Below are 12,425 nucleotides of genomic sequence, written 5' to 3'. Positions count from 1 at the left end.
ACACACACACACACACACACACACAAATCTGATCTTCCAATTTTTTATTCCACAATATGTGTGATAACTTAGCCACCAAATCATATGTGTTGAATCAACATGGAAAAGAATCTGCGGATTTAAACCGAAGCTTTGAATTACTCGTGTGCCCAAGTTCTAATCTCCACTTCAAACCAGACTTTTCATAACCTCATTGTCCCTCCTTAGAGAATTACTGCTTATCATAGCCTGCTCATGGCCATGTAAGGTTATATATAAAGTATGGCGATACCATCCAGTCAGCGTCAAAGGCCACTTAACTCAAGTGTTGTTTGCATTCCCTGATATGTTTTTTCTTCTTTTCCCCCCCTGCATTCCTGGATTTGATGTTTTGTTGATCCTTGTGGGGTCATGTTTTGACTAATCCCTCTGCTGATGTGACTTTGATAAATTTATGAACTCTCTTCTTCTCTGTAATTCTCTCATGTCCCAGTCGTCACTCTGAGCTCTCACGCCCTTTAATTTCTCCAACCTTCTGTCGCTTGTCAGATGTGGATGAGTGTGAGACAGGTGTCTGTGAAGAGGAGTGTTTGAACACTCAGGGGAGTTTCCACTGCTTCTGCGATGGACGCCAGGGTATGAAGCTGGCGCAGGACCTTCGGAGCTGTAAGGTGAAATACAAAAACCAGCTGCCGCTGTTGTTAAATGATGATTAAAAGCTATGTCTGTTGGACCACGTGCTATTTTTCTTGCCTCTACCATCCCATCATGGTTTTAAAAAGTACAATTTCAAGTGCCATCTTGTATATGTGCATGATTCTCATGACTTTATCTCCACGCTGGCTTTGTGTCTGTTCTCTCCTCCAGCCTATAACTCCCTGCACAACACCGGCCCTGAAGAGGAACCCCCGCTCTCTTTACCTGGGACGCATGTTCAGCGGTGTTCCAGTGGTGCGGCTGCGTTTTCGCCGCAGGGTTCACACAGGGTGAGAAATTTCTGTTGGATTTTTCAACGTGTTCATCAGCAACAGCTGTCTTGTCTTGGAGGCATTTTCATCTTAGTTACCATTGGACAAAGACCATCTTCATTGCTGTTTCCTAATTCTCTTTTCAGCTTTTCAGCAGAGTTTGACTTCCGCACCTACGATCACGAGGGAGTGATCTTCTTTGCTGGAGGTCACCTAAACAGCTCCTGGATCGTGCTGGCGATGAACCAGGGGAAGCTGGAGCTGCAGCTGAAATATGGCGGCGTCAGCAGGGTCACCAGCAGTGGACCTATTGTCAGCGATGGCCAGTGGAGGAAGGTCTGACTCTTGTGCTGAGGATCAAAACAAATAATACTACGCTGTATACACGGTCTTCATTAGCTTATTAAAAGCTTGTTAAATGTCCGGTTTTAACCAGATCTCGGTGGAGGAGCAGGGGCGGAGCCTAGTGATTAAGATTGACAGGGAAGCAGTGATGAAGATTGCGGTAAACGGGGACCTGTTCACACTGAAAAAGGGGATGCACGAGCTCAACCTCACTGTGGGGGGAGTGCCTTTCAAAGAGGACAGCCTGGTCAATAAGGTGTGTGTTTTTGTTTTTTTTTTAATGTATACACCACAAAGAGACTTTCACAGATTTCCTAACTGTTGTGACTTCATTCGTTCCTCAGGTGAACCCTCGTCTTGACGGTTGTATGAAGGAGTGGCGCTGGCTAACGGGTGAAGACACCTCCATACAAGAAACCATCAGGTCTAATGATAACATGCAGTGTTTCAGCAGTGAGGATCCGGGGGCATATTACCCCGGCACAGGCTTTGCTCTCTTCAACATCACCTATGGTACATGCGTGTTTGTGTTCATAGCTTGAACAACTCTTTGTATTCATTGTAAGCACATGTGGTCATCTTCATCCCCCTGCCCTCCTCTTCTCTTCAGAATCACAGAACCTGAGCGTCCGCTTGACCCTGAATCCAACCACTGCTATCGGGGTGCTTTTTGCACTGGTTCACCAGGACAGAGTGCCTCTCTCCATCGCTCTGGCTGATTATAACCCTGTAACCGATGAGTGGCGAGATGTGAGTAAATGCATCCCGCACTGTGCACGTGTTCAAAACCACTTTCTGTATATTTGATATGCAAACTGACTTCCTGTGTGTCTTTAGTTTGTTCTGGTGTCTGTAGGTAATGCCGTCATTGCCAGCTCTCCTGCACCCTTCTGTGATGGTATGAGTCATGAAATCCAGGTGACAGTCTCTGGTAACCAGACCCTTCTGCTGGTCGACGGCCATTCTGGACGAAGTGAAGATGCTGAAGTTCCCACCGGCCTCCTGTCACAGTCTACTACATTCATAGGAGGCCTCCCTGGTGAGCACATACACACTTACACAGAACAGAAAAGTTTTCCATAAAGTTTTTAAAGTACTTCCTACCTCTATTGAAGAGTATCAGCTTCTGTTATTGTCTGCATGACTGCTGGGTTCAGGCTGGAAAACATCCCCGGCAGCTAGAATCTTGCACAGTTCTCAAAGCTGAAAGAACAACATAAGATTTTTTGTAATGCATTAATTAAAAAAAAAAACACACAAAACGTCCCACATGACAACAGATGGATGAATGTTTTCACTGACACGTTGAACAAAGTGAATAATGTTATTTGGACACTTCTTGTGATTTCCACCCGCAGATGTTCCTCTGGTGTCCACGCTGGTGTCGACACCCTACAGCGGCTGCATGGAGGTCAGTGTTAACGGACAGCCTCTGGACCTGGACCGGGCCATCCACAAACATAACGACATCCGGTCGCACTCCTGCCCCCTGCTGGACTCCCACCAGTGAACAGCGCTTGAATCTGCCAAAACCGATCCATAAGCAGTTCATTGAGACAAGGGGGTGATGGGAAAATGTTTTTAATTGGAATATGTCACAGTGTGGCTTGAGCCCAAGATCACCCCTTCCCCTCCATCCTCTCCCTCCCTGGCCTTATCCTGTGATGACACTGCTGCCTAGAAGCAGTGGCAGGGATTTTCACAGCAGTCTCAGTGTTATGACCCAGCAAGTTAGTTCTTCTGCCAGTGAGTAACACTCCCTGTACAAAGGGAATAATAGCTGCACAGCATTGCCTGAAAACTGGCTGTGTTTTAAAGCCTCGTAAACTCACAAGAACACGCAGGGTCTAATCCAAAATCAATGCTACGGGTTTGGTCCGGTGGTCAGCCTTCTACACCTGGTATCCTGTGCTTAAACGCAGATCTAACTGGAGGTTTGTAAGCAACGACTAGTCTGTGCTCGTGTTGCTTACATCCAGCTCACTTAAGGTCCACGTTCACAAAGCTTGAATTAATCGAGTGCTAATATAGAATCTCCAATTAAATGAAAATGTAAGAATTAAAAACACAGGGACCAGAAAGACAGTCCTACATCAGCTACTTCACTCAGAGAAAAGGTGTGAACAGGTGCTCAGATCTTCAATTAATAAATCCCATTTGCCCTTAACACCCCCCCCCCCCACCCCCCTTTGCCACAGCGAGGCGGTATGAACTTTGCGTTCTGTAGAAAATATTGCACATCGTTGCAGGTATAAATGGACTGCCTTCTTGAATTTCCCCCCCCCCCTGCTCTCGATTGGAGGAGCACTCCATATCTGCCTGCAACTTCGAAAATCAACCGTGTGCCTACAAAAGAACAAACCAACCCACACTTGTCGACAGCTTCCCTCTAAACAGGTGAATCAGTTCCCAAAGGTGCAGCACTGCAACCCAGCAAACTAACCGACGCTTTGCATTGTGTGCCCCTGAGGATTTTCTCTTTTAAAGAACAGACTCACACTCATGTTCATCACAAAAAGGTCCCTTCTTTTCCCAAAAATCACCCAGTCACAGTTAAAGCCTGCCATATACCAACCCGAGGACAGTAGATTAGACACAGAAGCACAGGGAGACAGGAAGGGGCCTTCTCCACAAGGAAGAGAGAGCACTGCATTGATCGCACCACACAAGCTACTGAGAAAGGAAAAGAGGGCGCTGTAATATACTGAATATGTAAATAATGTGACTGTACAATGCTTTATAGAAGACAGAGCAAACACTACCTTAAAACCCCCCTTTGAGGCACATTTATGGTCCAAAGTTCAAAGAAAGATCAGAGTCTCTCAACTTCATCTGCTTCTTAAAAAAAAGAAAAAAAAAAGGTTTCAGCGACAAATCATGGTGGAACTGGGAGACTGTGAGAGCAATACCCAGGGATCAAAGTAGCATCAAGCTTTAGAGACTCAGTTTTTAATTTGATTTATTGGTGCTCAGCGAATCAAAACACAGTAACAACAAAGAATGTCAGAAGAGCGAATGCCTAAAGGGCTCCAGTGTTATTTTACATCCCTGTGTAAGGTATCATTTTCTAGTTTTCTGATGGATGAATGCCAGAATATAGAGCTTGACTTGTTAATGTCTTATTTTATTTTTTAATCATATGTGATGTATCTTGAACTTCTAGTTTTTATTTTTCACCTTAACTGCCAGTATGTGTATGATGCTGAGAGAAGTCTGCCTTTTTTGAGTTTTAACTTCCCTCAGCAGTGAAAATCCTATTTAAAAAAAAAAAAAATTAAAATAAAATAAAAGCAGCTGTATGAAAGTCACTGAGTGAAGTTGTGTTTTGAAAAACAAAAACACATCCGTGCACCTTGTGCTTCTGTTTCCGATGCTCTCGACTGTTGCGGCATAGCTTAAGCTGTGATGGAGCTCAATATTATGCTTTAATACGGAACCTCCGCCTTAGAGGCAGGGTGACCTTGAAAAGAGAAGAGCTAAAACATTCTTTTAGACAGAGGATAACCTGAGGGGCTGCATCAGGGGTCTCAAACCTGTGATTCTAGAGCCACATGTGATTGTTTTGCCCTACTTTACAGTGGCTTTGCCATTGGACTATTTTTAAAATTGTTAAACTGCTGTATGTTTCAGTTACTGTCAAAGTAGGCTGCTTTTAATGTAATTAATTTTCTCCCAGAGACCATTTGCAGTATAGTAAATGGATTGGTGCTTATATATAATGTACTAACAAGTGAACGCAGTGGAAGTAGTACTTTAAAGGAGCTCATGAATGAAGAAAAGAGTGGATGGATGGAGGTTAGTGAATCAGAAAGTGCAGATGATTAGTGAGGATGAAGGCAGGGCACCTACGAAGAGTGGAAGATGGTCCAGATGACATACCTGTGGAGGTAATGAAGATGTGTAGAGGGCAGTGGACTTTTTGATCACTGAATTATGTGAGGCCTGCTATGATGTCTGGTTTGTAGACAGTGACACTGGGGGGAAAAAAGAGGAGGTGGAGGTAACAGAGCTGAAGATGTAAAGGTTTTCATTGAAATGACCAGAGTAGGTTCACTCTACAGTTTAATAACAGCAGTCACTACAAGCAAATATATCACTGAAAAAAGCAGAACTACAGCGCAGCACACTGGGTTATGCAGAGCTGTGCTTTATTGCTTATGAATGTAACAAGATGATGAGACTATGAAGTTACACGGTCTGCCTTTGAGGTGGAAAAAAACCTAACAGAAGCACTGAAAAAAAGTTCAACATTTTGGAAAAAATAAACTTATTTGCTTTTCCGAAGAGTGAAGGCCAAAACAGGAAAACCTGAAACCCGTTTGCCTGGATTTGTTTGAAAAGTGGAGGACAGACATTACACAAAGTCTTTGAAGACCCGTTTTCAGACTCTCTGCCTCAGATATTACAGCAAATAAACGTATTTTTGTCAGTGTTGAACTCCTTCAAAGGTGAAGTTTTTTTCAATTTAAAGCCCTTACTATGCATTTCTTACAGGTCCAGCAGTCCCATGCATCGATCACTAACTCAGAGGTCATATCGACTGTAAAGTGCACATTAAATGAATCACGCAAACATAATTAAATAACAGCTACATGAACATAATTTACTCTCAGGAAAGCCCTTTGAACTGTACAGTATAATGAGACGATACGCAGGACGACTTGCAACTTAGAACAGAAACCAGACCACAGTCAGTATTTAAACTCCGTTTGAAGCCCTCCAAAGGCCAGCCTTAGGCTTAAAAGAATCTTTGACATCTTGAGAAATTTTGCTTATTCACTTTCACTTCACAATTTTTGTCTTTTTTAAGAGAAAACTTGTTAATAATCGAGCAGATTCAGAGGTGCTGGTACTTTTCCCTCATTTCTGGTCTTTTTGCTGCCGTGCAGAGCTTCAGAGCTGTGTGGTACTGAGTGAATAAGCAAGTTTCCTTTGATGGCTACATATTAAAAGGACTCATGTCTACATATTAAACACTACATAACCATAAATCTCTGTCTGACTTCACTTGAAACCTATTAGACACACGTGAAACGCAGCATTGAAATCATTGAAATCTCTGTCTCTGAAATGTTTTGTGCTACAGTCAGTCTGACCAGGTGAAGGTGTTTGCAGCACGCTCTCCATATTTGTCTAAAGTCTCAGCAGGCGTAAGGTGGAGGTTTCTCAAAGGCGCTGTAGGAGGATGCATAGAGCACCGGAGCGTTGGGGGTCAGCATGTAGCCTCCTGGGTCCTGGGTGGCTCCCTGAGGCTGTGGCTGGGGGAGAACCTGAGAGGGCAGCTGGCTCTGGTTCTCCTCAGACAGGCAGGAGGAGGGGGAGGAGACAGGGCCTCCCCCAGGAGGGAGCATCTGGGGAGTAGCAGGTGCCTGGTGGTTGGTGTTATGCTGTGGGAGAGGAGGAGAAACAGGAAGTGGTTGGCTGCAAAGGCATGTGGAAGTTCAGCCAAAGAGATATCAAATATCAGCAAAGATCAGTCCTGAGCCATCGATCAGAAATACGTAACCAGTGCAAAACATCTGCTGCGACTCTGTTATGAGCTACAGCTGTGCTTTCAGCTCATGTGTAACAGGCATTAGTTCACTTCCATCACCAGCTGTTTTGATACTAGAGTGCTAGTAGGCAGGAATGTACACTCAGTAGCGAGTGCATCTCCCTGTATTTCACTCTTAGTTTTGGCCTCAGCTCCTACCTGCATGGATACTGGGTAGTTGGGGTAGGCGGGCAGAGCCTGCCCAGACGGACAGAAGTTGGGGTAGGTGAGCATGTGCTGGGTCGGGTTGTACAGGATGTGAGGTGCTGGCGTTGGGCTGGGAGCGATCTGAGGAGCAGGCTTCTGCTGGAGGAAAGGGTAAAACATGCTTTATGTAAAGAGATCACTAAAAACAAGCTGCTGTTAAAATAACCGGTTAACACACATTTACACAGATGCAGGAACACATCAGGAAGTTTAAACTGCTCAAAGTTGATGCGTTTATTTAACCAAATAAGCATGTAGCCAATCATAGCATGTGACTGCTTCTAAACTCTCTGAATTCAAAGTTTTGGGTTTCTGTTTTTTTGGGAGGGAGTGGGGGCAGAGTGAGTTAAATCCTCTTGGACTCCTCACCACGATATCCTTGTACGCGCCGAGGATGGCGGCGGTGATGATGCCCAGGAACAAGCCGATCACGTTGAGCACCACCGAGGTCCACATCAGGCGGTACAGCTGGACCACATCCCAGCAGCCGCTGACCCCGGTGAACTCGTAGTAGTGTGAGGAGTACAGGCTGGAAGATAAGGACAAGTTGTGACATGGCAGGAAAATCGCAGGTGTAACTTATTTAAGTTCTGCTTTATGGCTCTTATTGTAGTTTCCATTTTACATCCCAGACTGTTTTATCCCAAATCTTCCAGGATGGCAAGAAAACAAAGAGTCTCCTACACCATCCATCACTTTTTCTTGCTTTATTATTTCCAGACAGCCTTTTATCGGCTTATGACTGAGTGGTAACGCGGTCAAAGGCACAGGGAGAATGTTTTGAAAGCGCTTTCTCTTGTGTGTGTGTGTGTGTGTGTGTGTGTTAGGCTAAAATATCCAAGATTTAAGAGCTGGCTGTCATACAAGAAAGAGCTGAAATTTCCAGGGTTTTTTTTGCAGCAGCAGCAGCAGTTTCTCTGAGCTCTTTCTCATGTCTGGGATGCTATTTTCCTGCTGCTCTCTGGCCTCTATGTTATTATTAGAAGACTATAAGCTCATAACTGGAAAACAGAAAAAAAGTGGTTGGCCGGTATTCTAACATGACCTGCAGAAAAGCTCCTCTGAAACTAAACTGGAGAGAAATGGTTAATTAACACAAACCTGTGTTGTGTTATGGCCTGCAGACCTGCAGTTTGAGTTTGTCTCACCTCTCGCAGTTATACAGGTAGCAACAGTAGCAGGTGTTGCTCCTCACTTTCAGCTTGCATGACTTCTCAAAAGAGTGGCACATCACCTGCAGCTCCAGAGAGTGGATAAATTAGAGAGAGATGGGTTAGATGCAGATGCAGAAACCAGATAAACAAGAACTGCATGGACCAATAACCAAACACACACACACAAAGTTGTCAACATATTGCTTCCACAGCATCTACGTTCTTTTTATTTGATTTGCAGAGGGAGACGGAAAGCTGTTGCTTTCAGTGAGCCAGTAAATCTGTGTAGTAACATCATTTGACCACTAGGTGTCACAGCACCCTTTGCAAAAGTTTAAACTGAGCATTAAAAGGTTTGTCAGAGCACACAATCAGTACTGTGGTATATTCTTTAAAGCAGAGGTGTCAAACATAAGGCTGGGGGGCTCAGAACAGGCCCAGCAAAGACTTTAATCTGGTCACTATTGGAAAATGTGAAAGTAGGCGTACATTTTTAATTGTATTTTTATAAGTTTGTCCTACTGAGGAAGACCTCCCCCACTTCCATTCATACTACATCAAAGTCATGTAGTAATAGATAAGCATTTGAATTACAGATAAATGCTGTTTTTTCACTATCTGCTATAGGAATTTCACCACGTGTACACAGTAAAGTAAATAAAAAAATCAAGTAAATAAGAGCTATGAAAACATTTTTTACACATTTATTTGTGTTTTTTAAGCTCAGAGAGCTGTGCTGGGAGATTTCCTTCATTGCCTACAGCAGCGTTTATTTCTCATGTAGAAAAACTGAGGCGCACTCTTGAGACGACACTTTATTAAATGTGTATTTAAACTTCTTCACACTGACAGAAAGAGGGGCACAGGGTTTACACATATATCAGAATCACCTCAGTGTAGTAGCTGTCGTAGGCGTAGCCAGATCCACTGGGGTGAAAGTCACACATGCCCTTCTGCATACGCGTAATGTCCTGAAAAAGAGAGCCGTTACACATCCATCCTGATCACATCCTCCGCAACCCTGCTGCAGCGCACCGTCCGGTCTACCCGGCGCACAAAACCCACCTCGTTCAATAAAACCCTTACTGAACTTTATGCAACGTGAAGGCTAATAAAATCATTCTTACTGTCCAGAGCTTGACTGTGCAATAAATGTGACTTTTACAGTCATGAGATCACAAAATGAATATATCTGCAGAGGTCTGATAAGCACCCGGGGATCGATAACGGGGACGGGGTCCAGCTTTGAAACTCTCATTAGGAAGTAGAGGCTCCTTACACAAATAACTGCGAGAAATACTTTATAAAAGGGGATAATTCCCCTGTAAATGAATGGAATTTAAATGTGTTTTAATTGAAATTAAAATGTAATTAGGATGATCACAGTTGGTGAGGAAGAACATTTCTATTTAATGTAGTTCTATGTAGTTACTTCTTTGTTTCCTATAAAAACCTGACTGGTTACTCTGTTATTCTAGTGTTTCTACCTTTAAACAGGTGTAGGCAAATATAATTACAATGTAATTTCAAATAAAATACATTGAAATTACACCTTTAGTTGTGAAGTGCTACCAAAATGCACACAAGCTAAACTCTACACTCTGATTTAACCTGTGAGAGTGTTTGGTGATCACATCCCAGCTGATTTATTGTTGTCATCAAAGTTTCTGTGACACAAAGAATTTAATCAGGCCTGGTATCCTGAAAGTTTGACAGCTTTTCATGTTGCACAGCAGCTCGCTGCAGGGTGAGATTAGTTGGTCTACCTTGCACCCACACGTTTCTTGATCTGACCTTTTGATCTCAGCATGTGTGGTTAAACCCCGTCTGTGAGGATGCCTGCTTGAGTTTATGTCAAATAGAAGTGATACTTACAATAAAGTCTGAAGCAATTATCCCATCGACGATGGCACAGAAGCAGGCAACGATGACTCCGACACTGATGAAGATTATCGAGGATACCAGCTTAAAGAGAAGCGAAGGGAGGAAAGCACAGAGGAGAGTCACGAGACACGATTTAGTAAAAAAGAAGTAAGAAGTAAGTCAAAAACAAAACTATCAGAGCAGGTGCAGCTTGTGTTTTTGTGTTATTTGCATGCATGTATATCTAAATAAAAGCAAAAACAAGATTTTATAAACTCAACACACAGACACACACACATATTTAAGCTTGGCATGTCTGCTGATTGACTGCAGGGCAATAAAGGCAATGTAGAGACTCTCGCTCTGCCAGCACAGAGGAGCTTTGTGGCTGATTTACAGGCGAAGAAGCAACACGCAGGACAGAGCAAGGTCAGTGCAATTCTCCCACACACGCAGACACACACACATATTCGTCTTCACATCTTTGTGAGGACATCAAATTGACATAATGCTTCCCCTAATTAACCATCAGAAAACAAAGCCGAATCCTAAACTCAAATTTGTACTTCTCAGACAAACTGAACAATGCAGCGCACACGTGGGTCTCCTATAAGGCTTCTTCTGTTAGATAAAATCATTTTCTAATATCACACACGCACACAGCCCAGCAGACCCAGCTGGCTGATCACAGATGTCTGATCATAAACTTTATCATCGAGCATTGGTTACTGTCTGTTCAATCGCTCCTCCAGGACTGAACCTCCTGCACAGAAACACAGTTTCTCTCTCTCTCTGGTAGTTGTAGTTTGAGACCAAAGAGCAAGAAAAAAATAAAAATATTTATGTAGCTTATTATAATCTGGCATCAGTGGCTTACTGTTTTACAGAGGGCAACAAGTACAGACATAGATGGAAAAACAGTATATAAATGAATATAAAATATAGTTTGTGCAGTTCTAACAAGCTGGAAGTTGTTATGATCGCCGTCTTTTGTCTTCCAGTTGTTCAGTTTTTGGTTAGTCGCACTTTAGAAGTCATCTTGTTGGCACAAAAATACTATTTATGCCTGTGAACATTTTTTTTTATAGATTCAGTTTAAGGAAATCAGAACAAACTGTGTGTTTTTATGACAGGCTGCTAGTAAAAACATGTCTAAAGACTATGTAAAAGGGGACCTTTGCTAGCTTGTCTGTTAGTTTGAAAATGATTGAATTTGCATTTAGAAAATGACAGAAGAAAATGGAAACAGTTGGTGGGGGGACCACTTCTATAAAAACGGCCATTTCTTTGTTCACCCAGTTCAGGGTGAACATGCTAGCGTTAGCTTTAAAGCTGCTGAGACAGCATTCATTGGGATGAACGTGCAAGCTGATCCAGAGGTTAGCTGATCACAATCGCAGCAGATTTATGAGCTGAAAACTGAGGCTGGATCTAAATGAAGGAATCGTTAGAGGAGGAACCGTTACCTTTCACAACCACAGAAACAAGTATGGGGTCTGTAACTTGGACCCTGTAGATCGAGATGGTCACAACAATCAGCTCCAGGTATTAAAACAGGATGTTGTTTTGTGTTCTTTCTTTTCCATAAATCATCAAACTCTTTTAGCAAAACAGGTTTGCGGATGATTACACTGTCCCGTTTATTTGGGGGAAAATGGATACGAAGGCATATTAATTCTGAGCTTTTCCTGAGCAAAGTGAAATAAGAGGCAGGCTGAGAATATAAGCTTTTCTGGGTGGGTTTTATCTGCCACTGGTCCAGACTCTCTGCTTCATTAGCGGTTTAAATGGCTCCGCTTTTATGGGCTGCAAGTGGGAGATGAGGCCAACGGCAGAGACAATAGAGCCTGACAACTGCATTACTTCACATTACCTTAGCACCAGCTGCCAGCGCATAAAATATCCATGCCACCCAAACCTCCCCTGATACTGAAAAATCAAATAGTGTAAAAGATTAAAGACACGCGGCATACTGTAGATGGTTTTCTACTCTCAGGAGCCGCTTTGGGGAAGAAACATTAAAAAGACGGGAAAGTAATTCAGTCGAATCCTTTTACTGACATGCAACTGTAAAGTGTGAAGTAATTTACTTCATTACCGTATCTCTGAATTTAATCTGCTACATTTTAAAGCAGTTTTTTTTTTAAAATTCTACATGAAAACAGTCAAAGGCGCGTCAAGCACCTCTGTAAGATTTATTCTGATAGTGCTCAGAACGTTGAGCCTTTTCTCTAATGGTCGTTCATTTACACAATGTTTGGGAAGAGCTGATCTACAGGGAGTGCAGCATTATTAGGCAAGTTGTATTTTTGAGGAATAATTTTATTATTGAACAACAACCATGTTCTCAATGAACCCAAAAAACTCATTAATATC

At 42.9% G+C, this 12,425-nt stretch overlaps 2 protein-coding genes across 2 annotated transcripts in view; one reads left to right on the top strand and one right to left on the bottom strand.

The window, feature by feature from the left end:
* gas6 (growth arrest-specific 6) overlaps positions 1-4,595 on the top strand; it is a 21,089-nt gene extending 16,494 nt beyond the window's left edge. Inside the window, exons 8-15 of the mRNA XM_005724194.2 lie at positions 529-650; positions 847-965; positions 1,094-1,283; positions 1,384-1,548; positions 1,637-1,805; positions 1,903-2,042; positions 2,130-2,331; positions 2,651-4,595. Of these exons, the coding sequence (XP_005724251.1) occupies positions 529-650; positions 847-965; positions 1,094-1,283; positions 1,384-1,548; positions 1,637-1,805; positions 1,903-2,042; positions 2,130-2,331; positions 2,651-2,802 (1,259 nt within the window). The 3' untranslated portion in view covers positions 2,803-4,595. The remainder of the gene's footprint in view (positions 1-528; positions 651-846; positions 966-1,093; positions 1,284-1,383; positions 1,549-1,636; positions 1,806-1,902; positions 2,043-2,129; positions 2,332-2,650) is intronic.
* A 1,810-nt stretch (positions 4,596-6,405) lies between these two features.
* tmem255b (transmembrane protein 255B) overlaps positions 6,406-12,425 on the bottom strand; it is a 15,362-nt gene continuing 9,342 nt past the window's right edge. The window contains exons 4-9 of the mRNA XM_013908481.1: positions 10,062-10,151; positions 9,077-9,157; positions 8,181-8,266; positions 7,402-7,561; positions 6,985-7,128; positions 6,406-6,679 (exon numbers count right to left, since the gene is read on the bottom strand). Coding sequence (XP_013763935.1) covers positions 6,434-6,679; positions 6,985-7,128; positions 7,402-7,561; positions 8,181-8,266; positions 9,077-9,157; positions 10,062-10,151 — 807 coding nt within the window. The 3' untranslated portion in view covers positions 6,406-6,433. The remainder of the gene's footprint in view (positions 6,680-6,984; positions 7,129-7,401; positions 7,562-8,180; positions 8,267-9,076; positions 9,158-10,061; positions 10,152-12,425) is intronic.

This window comes from Pundamilia nyererei, unplaced genomic scaffold (assembly GCF_000239375.1).
Source record: "Pundamilia nyererei isolate P.nyererei 1_Seehausen unplaced genomic scaffold, PunNye1.0 scaffold00011, whole genome shotgun sequence".
Classification (NCBI taxonomy): domain Eukaryota; kingdom Metazoa; phylum Chordata; class Actinopteri; order Cichliformes; family Cichlidae; genus Pundamilia; species Pundamilia nyererei.
This window is presented reverse-complemented; position numbering and strand designations above follow the sequence as displayed.